Source organism: Carassius gibelio, chromosome A14 (genome assembly GCF_023724105.1).
Source record: "Carassius gibelio isolate Cgi1373 ecotype wild population from Czech Republic chromosome A14, carGib1.2-hapl.c, whole genome shotgun sequence".
Taxonomy (NCBI): Eukaryota; Metazoa; Chordata; class Actinopteri; order Cypriniformes; family Cyprinidae; genus Carassius; species Carassius gibelio.
Window position 1 is genome coordinate 19,398,729 of NC_068384.1, and position 13,782 is coordinate 19,412,510.

Sequence of the window (13,782 nt, forward strand, 5' to 3'; positions counted from 1 at the left end):
CTAGCCCCTCTGAATAAGTGCAAACCTACAAGAAGTATCATAATCTGCTAAAAGAAAATGAGACTATTGGCTTCACTTTAACGGACTGCCAATGTCAGAGTGTTTATCACACAAACCAAGACAAGACAGGATTTCTGGAAGAATTCTCTCTCTTGGCACGAGTCTGGAATAATCCCCAGCCCACGGCGCTCTGTCATCCGATTATTCCTGAATCAATCAAGCGCTTTAACCAGCAGCTCATCAGGAAAGTTCAGGCTTGTTCAGTCTGGATGAACTTGGGTCAGTCTGGAGAGGGACAGAACGTAGCTGATCAGTGACACCTAGCGGTCGCTCTGACAACAGCGGGACACGCTACCTCGCTGCATCTCATTATTTAAGGGGAACTTCTGGGGTCAAACTGCATATTGATTATTATTGTTAATCAGTCAGGATTTTCTGAAGCTTAACTCTGTTAAAATGAAAGGCCTGAAGTCAGAAATATACTCAGACTAAGTGGTTTTCAAACAGTAAATGTAAAAGAAATTCATATATATATAAGCTTGGCCAACCTGTTAAACAAACTTAACCAGATTCTTGCATAAGTTGCATTACTGTGAAAGTAACAAACTCCAGTATTCAAGGAGCCGATAGTTTCCTTCACAAGTCTGACTTTAAAAAAAAAAAAAAAAAAAAAAAGATGTATTATTTACATCTTGTAGCTACTGTAAACGTGTCAACAGCTTAATTAACTTTAACTAACCTGCTCAGGGAGATTTTCTTCAAACCTTTGCTCCGCCATGACAGCAGTTTATCTGAAAGAGAGAAACTGAGCAAAGAAAATGCATGCATATGAACCACAAGAGGTCTTTTTCACTTGTGTAAAGTATGTTTTAGGTTTAAAATGATACATTAATCATGGTCAGGTACTTTATTCACAATATTTTTTCTTAAAAAAACTCTTTTTTTAATATACAACACAATCTGACAAGACAATTTTGTTTACAACTAGATTCAGCCCTCGATGAGCAAGCAGGCAGAGAGAAATCAAACCAGACATTGAGAGACAAAGACATACAATGCCTAGCAGACCCATACAGGAGAGATGAAGAGGCCAATTAAATAGAAAAACAAAATCATAAAAACTAAAGACGAATGGGAAAGAGGCATCAGAGCAGACGGTCACCAAACTGATCCTCGCATGCATGCAGACGGACTTCTGCTTCTCGCCGTCATCCTGAAAAACACCTGTGTCCCTGGTCCTGAAGAGAGATGAGGCATGAAAAAGTCCTGAACCTTCACCGCTCACTTTTCTTTCATTTCCGCGAGAGTCTTGACTACTGTCCAGGTCTCTTTCTCTCACACAGCAGTTCGCAAAGTCTCAATGACCTGTCCTTCATCCGTACGTCACTCCCAGAATCCCAGCGTCAGTGATCCCCGTGTGGATATGAGCTATTAGTAGTGCAGATCTCTGGGTTATTGAGCAGCAGTGATAGTACAGATACGGTTTGAAGCGGATTGAAGATACGTCTGTGTGTGCGCACGTGTGTAATTGTGCTTTTCTTTTCCCCACTACTTAAAGCAGAACAGTGCTGAAACCCAATAGTGTGTGTTTGAATCTTTAGTGTGCGTGTGTGTGTGTGTGTGTGTGTGTTTGGCAAAGCATGACTCTATGTAGGTTTTTTTGTGTAAGTTTATAGTCAGACAGAGAAGAGGAGGTGGATCCCTAGGCACCATTCTGTGACGGACACAGCCAACAACCAATCAGCTCTCAGCTCTCCCAGGACACACTGGCACATAGAAGAGGCACCTGAACAGACGAGACAGACGTATGAATGAGAGATACAATCAATCAGTCTTTAAAGAATGAAAAAAAAAAAAAAAAAAATTATATATATAATGCCTGGCAGAGCATCACCAGGGATGAAACCCAGCGTGTATATATATATATATATATATATATATATATATATATATATATATATATATATATATATATATATATATATATATATATACACACACACACACACACACACACACGCTGGGTTTCATCCCCGGTGATGCTCTGCCAGGCCTCTACTGCAACTGTCTTCAGTTCATGCTTGTTCTTGGGGCATTTTCCCTTCAGTTTTGTCTTCAGCAAGTGAAATGCATGCTCAATCGGATTTAGGTCAGGTGATTGACTTGGCCATTGCATAACATTCCACTTCTTTCCCTTAAAAATCTCTTTGGTTGCTTTCCAAACACCAAACTACCCGGAAGACCATGGAAAACAACTGTGGTGGATGATCGAAGAATTCTTTCCCTGGTGAAGAAAACCCCCTTCACAACAGTTGGCCAGATCAAGAACACTCTCCAAGAGGTAGGTGTATGTGTGTGTCAAAGTCAACAATCAAGAGAAGACTTCACCATGTGAATACAGAGGGTTCACCACAAGATGTAAACCATTGGTGAGTCTCTAAAACAGGAAGGCCAGATTAGAATTTGCCAAACAACATCTAAATAAGCCTTCACAGTTCTGGAACAACATCCTAAGAGATTTTTAAGGGAAAGAAGTGGAATGTTATGCAATGGCCAAGTCAATCACCTGACCTAAATCCGATTGAGCATGCATTTCACTTGCTGAAGACAAAACTGAAGGGAAAATGCCCCAAGAACAAGCAGGAACTGAAGACAGTTGCAGTAGAGGCCTGGCAGAGCATCACCAGGGATGAAACCCAGCGTACGCTGATGTCTAATTGATCTCCAGACTTCAGGCTGTAATTGACTGCAAAGGATTTGCAACCAAGTATTAAAAAATGAAAGTTTGATTTATGATTGTTAATCTGTCCCATTACTTTTGGTCCCTTAAAAAGTGGGATGTACATATACAAACTGTTGTAATTCCTACACCGTTCACCTGATTTAGATGTAAATACCCTCAAATTAAAGCTGAAAGTCTGCAGTTAAAGCACATCTGGTTCGTTTCATTTCAAATCCATTGTGGTGGTGTATAGAGCCAAAAAGATTAGAACTGTGTCGATGTCCCAATATTTATGGACCTGACTGTATATATATATATATATATAGAATCGAAGACTTTCTGACAAACATGTAAAATCACCAAACATAGTTAAAGCTAAACTAAACCAAAAATCATGATATATGTAACGAAGTTCAAATCTGATGAATGATTGAAAACTCTGCTGTTTGTTGTACCTGCTATCTGGAGACGTATGTGTATGTCCTCGAGGGCGATCGCCTCTCCGGCTGGCCGTTGGTGGAGACGTTCAGGAAGTCCCATATGAGGATGGTGTCGTCATGGGAACTGCTAATAATCTGGAACTCATCAAACTGCAGTCGGAACACACGCCCAGAATGCTCCTGCCAGAGGTTACCATGACAACACACATGAACAAAAGAACATACAGTAACGCACACGCAAACACACTGCAGAGCTCGCTCAGACACGGTGAGTATGGTGTTGAGGAGTAAACGCAGCAATGTTACTGACATGTAATGACTGCATGATTCTGCAGCATATTAACTGCTCAGCTGTTGAAATAATCATTCAGTTAACCTTTATGGAAATGTATACAAAACAGAATTCATAATTCTCAAATCAACAGTCTCCTTGTGCTGGGGAAACAACTTTGCAGCTAGTCTGTCAAACTGCAGGCTACTAGAACTAAAAGCAGAGGTAGATTTTTATTTATTTATTTTTAAACAAACTGATTGGCTAAAAAAAGTCAGATAACTATTGAGGAATCTGATTCTTTTATTGAATCTGTTTGTTTAATAATATAGCTAGAAATTCTAAATCTTTCAGTGAAACAGTCGGTTTCAAAGTTTGTTTAATAGTTTAGCTAGGAATCTGATTCTTATGGAAGTTCGTTTCCTCCACAAAAAAAAATAGAAAATGTAAATAAAACAGCAGCACGGTAATTGTGACTTTTTATCTCAGAATTGCAATTCAGACTTTTTTTTTTTTTAAATGGCAATTGCGAGTTGTAAAGTCAGAATTGCATGATATAATCTTGCATTTCTAACTTTATCTAAAGTCAAAATTGCGAGTTATAAAAAATAGGTTTTTTTTCTCAGAAATGCAAGAAATGTGCAATTCCGACTTTAGTATTTGCAGTTCAGGGAAAAAAATGTCAGAAATGTGAGATATGAACTAGCAATTGTGAGAAAAAAGAAAGACAGAATTGCAAGATTTGCGAAAAACAAACTCTTTGACTTTAAAGCACGATTCTTACTTTATAACTCGCAATTTTGACTTTATAACTTTATAACAGAATAATTCTGTTATAAAGTCAGAAATGCAAGAGAAAAAAAAATCAGAATTGTGAGATAAAAAGTAACATTCAATGTACTGTTTGAGTAAATGAATTACTCCGGGATATTGGTTTGTTTGAACTCAGAGGGAGTGTCAGCCACATTAAAAAAGTTAACAGCTTAAGTCATTTTTGGATTAATGCGCATTAGAGATGTGAACCGGTTAGAACAATTCAGTTCGATTTGGTGAACTGAATGATTAGTTCGTGAACCGGATATCCAGACTGCTTTGATTTGAACTCTCTCTCACACAGACACGGAAGAGAAAACAATGCTGAATAAAGTCGTTGTTTTTGCTATTTTTGGACCAAAATGTATTTTCGATGCTTCAAAAAATTCTAACGGACCCTCTGATGTCACATGGTCTACTTTGATGATGTTTTTCTTACCTTTCTGGACATGGACAGTATACCGTACACACAGCTTCAATGGAGGGACTGAGAGCTCTCGGACTAAATCTAAAATATCTTAAACTGTGTTCTGAAGATAAAAGGAGGCCTTACATGTTTGGAACAGCATAAGGGTGAGTTTTTAATGACATAATTTTCGTTTTTGGGTGAACTAACCCTTTAAACCTATAAAATTTAACATAACATTGACCCATTTTATATTGACTTTTTTGCCTATTTTTACCCGAATTTAGTCTCCTAGTTCAGACTTTATAACTCAATTTAACTCAACAATAGTGAGAAAAAAAAATCCAGAAGTGTGGGATAGAAACTCATGATTCCGAGTCAAAAATAAAAAAGAGATTGAGGAGTTGATTTTGTTATCAGATTTTAGAAATATAAACTCTTTTTTAAATTATTTTATTCCATGGCTTCAATAGACAGCTACTTTACAACTGTCATTTTCTGCCACCAGATAGCCCCCCCCAAAAAAAAAGAAAAGAAAAAATAACACAACTTGCAAACTCCGAAACTTTGCAAGTAGGAATTTAATTATTTTAGTGGATCAGTATGGAAATCAGATTCTTTTAGTGAATCCATTTGTTTCAAAGTTTGTTTAACAGTATTGCTCGGAATCTGAATCTTTTGTGGATCAGTATGGAAATCTGATTCTTTTAGTGAATCGATTTTTTTTTCTTCAAAGTTTGTTTAATAGTACAGCTAGGAATTCAATTATTTCAGTGAAGCAGCTGTTTCAATGAACAATCTCAAAAATAACTGATCAACTACCGTATTTTCTGGACTATAAGTCACACTTTTTTTCATAGTTTGGCTGGTCCTGCGACTTATAGTCAGGTGCGACTTATTTATCAAAATTAATTTGACATGAACCAAGAGAAATGAACTAAGAGACCTGAACCAAGATAAAACATTACCGTCTACAGCCGGGAGAGGGCGCTACACTGTAGTCTACACTGAAAACATAGAGCGCCCTCTCGCGGCTGGAGACGGTAATGTTTTATCTTGGTTTTGGATAAATGCGACTTATAGTCCAGTGCGACTTATATATGTTTTTTTCCTCATCATGACGTATTTTTGGACTGATGCGACTTATATTCAGGTGCGACTTATAGTCCGAAAAATACGGTAATTCACTTCATTTATCATCATCACTACATTCCCATATGACCTTATGTTTTTAATACTAGCATTTCTAGTAGCCTGCAGCTTGGCAATCTGTCTTTTAAGTAGCACTGTGCGACTGCTTATTTGAGAAATATGAATTATATTGAACAAATTTTCCTATAAAGTTAACTAAAATATTATTTCAAATGGTTTAACTAGCAGGGTAAATAAACTTGCAGTGACCTCTTGTAGTCGTTCAGTTTTATAATATGTGAATGTGACAAAAAAAAATATGACGATGTGATTATTTTATTCACACGCACCACAAGTGTACGCAGACATAATGTGCTGGCAGGGGCCCGAGGATCCAGAGCTGCCTGTAAATCCCAAACTTTAATTTTCCTGCAGAAGAAGAGAGAGAATGTGAGGTTCACAGATGAACGGCCTGTCAGAAACAGATGGTGCTGTGACTGTGTGTGTGTTTTCACCCATCATATGCTCCGCTCACGATCCTCTTGTTGTCGAATCTGATGCAGCGCACAAGCTCCTCGTGACCCTCCAGCACACGCAGACAAGCACCACACTCAATGTCCCAAAGTCTGAATACACACAAACATATGTTCAAGATTTGAGAGCTTTTAGAGAGCATTTACAGAGTTAGTTCAACAAGAAATCTGAATGGTCAACATTTACTCATTCCAAACATGCATGACTTTATTTTCTTCAGTGGAAAACTAAAAATAAAGACTCAAATGATGAGTCAAGAAAAAAATAAAATAAATTAAATAAATAAAAAAGTTTTATAAAAATACATTAGTAACAGTAGTCTATACAACTCGTCTCGTAAACTATATTTTAAGCATTCTGAATGCTTACAATAGATTTGTGTGAGGAAAACACATGAATTAAAGCAATATTTACCAAAAAAGGGGAAGATTTTCAGTGTGTAATGAATTCTAAGACAGCTTTTGTATGCCTCCGAAAAATGTTTTATAATGTAAGTCATACAGACTATCATAAACACTTTAACGTTTTTTTTTTTTTTTTTTCGTAAACCTCCTCAGATCTAATAAAAGGTACTTGTTAAATATCACCTTGCACATCAACTCTTATTAATACTGTACTGTTCAAAATTTTTGGGTCACTAAGATTTTAATTACAATTGTTTTCAGGAAAGATGCATTAAATTGAGAAAAGTGACAGTAAAAGATTTCGATTTCAAATAAATGCTGTTATTTTGAACTTTTTCTATTCCTTTAAAAAATTGTGAAAAAAATGTATGACACCTCAATATTTCAGCAAATCAGCATATTAAAATGATTTCTGAAGGCTCACGTGACGCTGAAGACTGAAGTAATGATGCTGAAAATTCAGCTTGCAACTTGCAAATAAATTAAATATTACATTATGTTTACACAGAAAAAAGGTTATTTCGAATTTTAATAATATTTCACAATATTACCGTTTATACCTTGTTTTAGCATTAGTAGAGCAGGTATAATTTTTTTTGAAAATGTAAAAAAAAAAAAAAACTTACAATTCCCACATTTCAAACATATTAATGGAAGTGTATGCCAATGAGAAAATTATTAAATTAAAATGTTAAAAAAATTATTATAAACACTAAAATAATAACTTTTTCCACTCAAAACATATTGTTCTTATTTTCACACTCACATTTTTGTGTACTGATATAAATGTATTAAAATTACGTTTTTACCATTATTATAAAAACAAAACAATATATATATATATATATATATATATATATATATATATATATATATATATATATATATAAAATAAATGAATACATAAACTAAAAATCACAATTCAATAAATAAACACAATTAAATGTAATAAACCTGATGGTGTTATCCGAGGAGCCGCTGACCACGAGTCTGTCTCTGTACTGAAGGCAGGCGATGCCGCGCTTGTGACCGTTAAGCGTCCGTACAAACTCACATGTGCTGGTGCTCCAAACCTACAAACATATACAAGATTCTTCATCTACATCATCACACTACAGCTGCCAATCACTCAATACTAAAGCCCCGCCCACCCACTGACCACTTCCACCCGCTCACTTTTATGGTTCTGTCTCCAGACGCAGACACAATGTATTTGTCATCAAAGTCCACCACGTTGACGGCGGCGCGGTGACCCACGAGCACACGGCGCAGGCTGATGTCGGTCGCAGACGCCATGTCCCACACGGCGATGGAGCGATCTTTTGAACAGGTCACCATGAGACCGTTACAGAAGCGCAGGTGCAGAACCGCCTCGTTGTGATGGATCAGAGTGTTGAGAACCTCACCAGAAACAACATCCCAAACCCTGAGGGAAACAGAGAAAAAGATGAGCTTGTGCACAACTAATGTAAGGGAGACTATGGTTAGCTAAAACTAATAAAAAAAAAAAAAAAAAAAAACTTTTTGTGGTATAACATTTAAATAAATTAAGATTATTAATAATAATAAAAATAAAATTTTGTTTAACTTGATGTACTAAAACAACTAAAACTGAAATATAAATTAATAAACAATATATAGACACTTTTAAAAAAATTAAAACGTATAAATAAATAAAAAACACAAGATTACTAAATATTTTTTATAAATTTAGAAAAATTTAAATCTTACAGTATCTAGTATGTATTAGGTCCCTTTACACTTACTCATTTAGACAGAACCGTTAAGAAAAAACAATTTCTAGCTAAAGGAATATTTTAGATCTGAACATAGCAGCAACATTTGTACTGATTAAAGAAATTTCTAAAAGAAAGTATTTAACATTACATTTGGAAAAAGTGAGAATTTTATTCTATTCATGCCCACTATTTCAGTAAACCAGTAAAAACAAATATTGTTACATATATAAACAATTCAAACACCTGTTTCTGCGAGTATATTGTAAAATGTTATTTATTCTAGTGATGATAAAGCTGAATTTTCAGCATCATTGCTCCAGTCTTCAGTGTCACATGATCCTTCAGAAATCAGTCTAATACGTTTTGGTGCTCAAGAAACGTTTCTGATTGTTGTCAATGATGAGAACTTTTGTGCCGTTTCATATCTTTGTAAAAACGTATACATTTTATTATTCGGGATTCTCTGAAAAAAAAAAAATTGAATAGAAAAGAGCAGCATTTACTTGATATAGAAACCTTGCAAAACACAGATGGACCATAAATGACATGTGAACGACCTCACCAGAAGCTCAAACATCCTACTCGAGCTGAACGCGGCCAACTGATGTGTTAATGCTTTTTAAACACGATCACATTACAAAGCTGCTTCCCTCTTCAGGTGTTAAACGTCCACTCAGAGTGATGTAAACCTGATTTATGCAGCTGTACAGCTCATTCCCTCAAACTCACACAGGTGAGAGAAACACACACACACACACACACACACACACACACACACGCACTGGAAAAGATGACAGAGCTCTGTCCGCAGCTTTAAAGGCTTCTAGGGAAGTGAGGTCACCGTTTCCATGAAGATTGTTTAGCTGGAGGCAGTATGTGTATAAGACATTTAAAACTAATTACCTAACATAGATTTCAAGCACATCATATTTTTATTTTCCTGCTTAAAGATTTCCATAATTTTAGACAAAGGACTTTTCTTGCTGTTCAGGGATACAGGTTAGAAACCATCTGAGAGATGAATGTGAAAGAGAGAAAAATGTGTATTGATTAAAAAGATTATCTATGCTCTGTTTTACTGTGTAGTTTATAATAAAATAAATTATAATTACATTTCATTTTCATTACAAGTCCAAAATAACAGCTTGTATTCAAATTGGAAATCTTGTTTTTAATTATTATAAAAAATTATAATAATAATTGGACCCTGAATAATAACTGAACACTAGCTCCATCTATTCAATATCTTTTTTTATCTATTATATGTCTTATTCGGTTTTATATATTATTAAAAAAATACAAACTTGCGACGTGTATTGCATTATACTAACAGAGACTTGTCATAGCAGTTATATATTGCTGCTCTTTTGTTGGTTTGATTGCTTCTATTGTTCTTATTTGTAATTCAATTTTGCTAAAAGTGTCTGCTAAATGATAAAATGTAAATGTCTTCAAAGTAGGGCTGTCAACGAATATTCTAAATTTGAATATATATTCGAATAGTTAAAAAAAAAAAAAAAATTTAGAAGGTGAAAATTAATATTCAAATAAAATAAAATAAAACGTCCGTGGTAATAGAGGCGTGGCTATCTGCTTTGCGAGGGGGCGCGCTAGCGTGCCAGAGGGTTAAGGGACAGGTCACAGGAGTCACTGTATCACTGCTGAAAGTTGACGCGTCTTCATGGAAGATGGCAGAAAGTGCAGAGCCCAAATCGACCCCAGCAGAGAAAGCGAGGTAAAATTGTTGACCCGCGAGATAAAGTTGTATGCAAGCTATTTAAGATACAGTTAGCATACCATTCGACCACTAGCACATCTCAAAAATGTGCACCCAACTGAGCATGACATAATGTGTGGAACTCCAGCTAAACAGTCACGTCTTGACACTTAGCATTACTTTGCATCGCCCGCCACAAGCTCTTTGTCTGCAACACGAAAAGAGGCCATAACGGATGAATTCATTTTGTTCATTTGTAAGGAAATGAGACCGATCAGTGTCGTGGATGGGGCAGGCTTCAGGGAGTTCTGTCAAGCAATGGAACAGAGGTTTGATTATTTATCGTTTCATATCAAGGAAAAGTCACATGTTTACCACAGCACAGCTTGCTCGGAGCATTCAATGCCAGTTCTATATGCTGTAAAACTTCAATTAATATTAATAATATTTGAAATTTGTAATATCACTGAATGAAGCCTGCTATATTTGGGACAAGAGTCGCAACCTTAAATTGCTTGCACAAAACTCTTGATCAGCACTCAAAATGTGTTTGTTCATTTAAACCATTATGCGCAGAGAGCGTGAGGGTGAGGGCGAGAGAGGGTGAGGTCTGCGGTCTTGGCCATTAGTCGATTTCCTCGTTTTTGTGTAGGTAATACGTTGTCAAATATATTTAAACTTAAATAGACTACCTATACAAGTAGTTATGTCTCTTTGTATTATTTTATCCTTTTATTGACGTAATGTGCGTCATTGACAACATGCGCAACCAGATGTTAGAATAGTTCGAATGTTCGTGTTTTTTTAGAGGGAATGTTCGAACGTCATTTTTGAGCAATTTTGACAGCCCTACTTCAGTCACAAATGTATTTACTGTCAGTTTTGATCAATTTAATGCATCCTTTATGCATAAAAGTATTAATTAGAGACCTGATCCCAAACTTTCGAACAGTAGTGTAAAATCTGTCAGCAATTATGCCGCTGTAATATCTGTACGTACCTGACAGTAGAATCTGAGGAGCCTGTCACTATGACTCTTTCATCGTACTGCAGACACAGAACCGAACCAGTGTGACCCGTCAGGACCTTCAGACACTCCAGAGACTGTTTGTCCCAGATCTGACAGACAGAGAGAGAGAGCGTGACGATCCTCACAACACACAGAACGACAGGCAGACACAAAGACAGACAGATATGTACTTTGATGGAGTTGTCTCGCAGGCCGCTGATGATCTTGTCGTCATCATACTGAAGGCAGTAAACACCTTTACTGTTCTCAGATCGGCACTGAATCCGCTGGAGATTGTGACGTCCACAACGCCAGTTCGCTTCAATAGTCTAATCGAACAGAACATGCAAACAGGAGACTGAATGTATGACTGGGTGGATGGATGGAAGAAAAGGCAATCGGATGGATGAGGTTGTAATTGGATGGACAGATTTATGATTGGATGGACGCTCACCTCAATGTCCTGTATAATTTTGGGATAGAGTGAATGGTAGTATGAATTGGGCGGAACTTCGTTTGTTCGGTTCTTAAATAAATATTTCTCCCTGGGGACGAAAAAAAAAAAAAAACACCAATCAGAATCAAGCAAAGGATAAACAACCTAAATGATTCTGAACTGATTATGATGATTAATCAAGAACGTTTTGATGGCATAATTTTTCACATAACAGTTTCACATGTAATATAAAAAAAAATAATAATAATAAAAAAAATAAAAAACAATATATATATTTATATATATATATATATATATATATATATATATATATATATATATATATATATATTTTTTTTTTTTTTTTTTTTTTTTTTTTTTTCATTCATTTCACATTCAATCTTTCAATTATTGTAGCAACATCATAAAGACAGCTTTTTTTTTATGGCATCTTTTCATGACTGAAGACAAACATCACTGATACCAATACTATTGAAGCGTCTAGGAATCTTTTTATTTATTTATTTTTTTACCAAATTTTAATCACTGACTATAGCCATTCAACATTACAGTATAATTGAGAGCTATCAATTTTAACATTAGACTATAAAATTATAATTATAATTTAAGTGAACTTAAAAAGTCATATTTAGCTACCGGTGCCCTTCAGCAAGTACGAAATCTACAAAAATGTAATAAAGTTATACTGAAGTAAACACTAAATTCAAAATTAAATGGATGAATCCTTAAAGCTACAAAAGTTAAAGATTTCATCATTTTTTATTTTGTTCTTTGATTAACAGACATCAAAGCAGCTGGTTATTAGGTTATTTTGGCTGCTATTACTTTAAGAGCTGCTGCTGCTGAGCGTGACACAGATCTGACACGCGTTCCGTTTCTGACATGCGCTGTACACAGGAGACCAATCACAACAGACTGGGTCATTATGGCAGCTTTAACTGCCTTTTGGTAACTTCACGACTTAACTGATCACATAACTCCGACTTCGCATGCTCACGGTTTCATTTTCTCTATTATATAAAAATAAATATATACAGCATGCATCACTGTACTTGCATGTGCAATTGAAGAGCATGCACTACGAGTACAATATAACAGCTGAAAGGAAAGGAAATGTGTGTTTTCTGACATATGGCCAGACAACATCTCATCTGACTAAGGTTTACTGTTGTTCTACTGAAGATCTCTCGTCACCTGAAATAAACTTAATGCCTTGGCAACTAGCTGAAATAAAATAACGGAAATACATTTACATTTTTGTTTATTTCAAACTGTGTTTAAAAGACTTTAGCCATTTAGATGAGTATAAGAAACTGAAAAAAAGCACAAATGTCAGGGGGCATGACAAAACTTTTCCAGGCCCCAAAAATACCCTTAGACTCCAGAGGGTTAAATAAAACTGCAATTCAAATCGATTAAAAAACTATATAGACACTGTATGAATTTTCTGTATTTTGATATATACATGTATATTTTAAATATATATCTCTGTTTAATATAATGTTCTTGTGGAGTACATGTCTAATAATTTTGTGCTTGTCTTGTACAACAACAATCAAGGGCTTGAAAAAAACTGCACAGGTTTACACACGTTTGATCAGTGTTACAAAGCAAATGCGCATCTGTGTGTGTTTTTACCACTGATGACGCTCTGACAGGCCTTTCCACAGCGGGTCTGTGCGCACCATCCTCTCGATGAGCTTCTTCCAGAGCATCCCGTCTGAAATGACCCGCTGCCATTCTCGACAGACCAGCTCAGCAGAGCACAGAGAACGAGCGTCGAGAAACGAGAGGATGTTCTCCGCTATGTGATCCAGACCCTGAGCTACAAACAGAGAGATTCAGTGAAGTTGTGTGCAATCACTGACATTCACAGAGCACCTGATGCATCCTGCAAATAAAAATAGCAAGAGCTTCCTCAAAACTGAATATTTGAGGCACTTAAAAAAAAAAAATGGAACAAGATTTTATATTTCATGACATGATTAAGTAAAAGTCCAAAGTTTAAATACACCTTTTAGAAAAGTGGAATGATGAAAATTGATGTATTGAAAAAAATGTATTGCTGCCCTAAATAAGGTATTTTACAGTTGTCCCTTGTTTGTCCTAAGCAGTTAAATTGTCTATATATAAACAAAA

The 13,782-nt window shown here is 35.7% G+C and overlaps 1 protein-coding gene across 5 annotated transcripts in view; it reads right to left on the reverse strand.

Moving 5' to 3' along the window:
- Window positions 1-892: 892 nt before the first annotated feature.
- Window positions 893-13,782, reverse strand: part of fbxw11a (F-box and WD repeat domain containing 11a) — a 30,713-nt gene continuing 17,823 nt past the window's right edge. For all 5 annotated transcript variants that reach the window (XM_052615628.1, XM_052615627.1, XM_052615632.1 and 2 more), the window contains 10 exons: window positions 13,282-13,468; window positions 11,641-11,731; window positions 11,378-11,515; window positions 11,178-11,296; window positions 7,898-8,147; window positions 7,676-7,794; window positions 6,299-6,409; window positions 6,134-6,212; window positions 3,178-3,342; window positions 893-1,786 (listed from right to left, as the gene is read on the reverse strand). In XM_052615628.1, coding sequence (XP_052471588.1) covers window positions 3,181-3,342; window positions 6,134-6,212; window positions 6,299-6,409; window positions 7,676-7,794; window positions 7,898-8,147; window positions 11,178-11,296; window positions 11,378-11,515; window positions 11,641-11,731; window positions 13,282-13,468 — 1,256 coding nt within the window. In that variant the 3' untranslated portion in view covers window positions 893-1,786; window positions 3,178-3,180. The remainder of the gene's footprint in view (window positions 1,787-3,177; window positions 3,343-6,133; window positions 6,213-6,298; window positions 6,410-7,675; window positions 7,795-7,897; window positions 8,148-11,177; window positions 11,297-11,377; window positions 11,516-11,640; window positions 11,732-13,281; window positions 13,469-13,782) is intronic.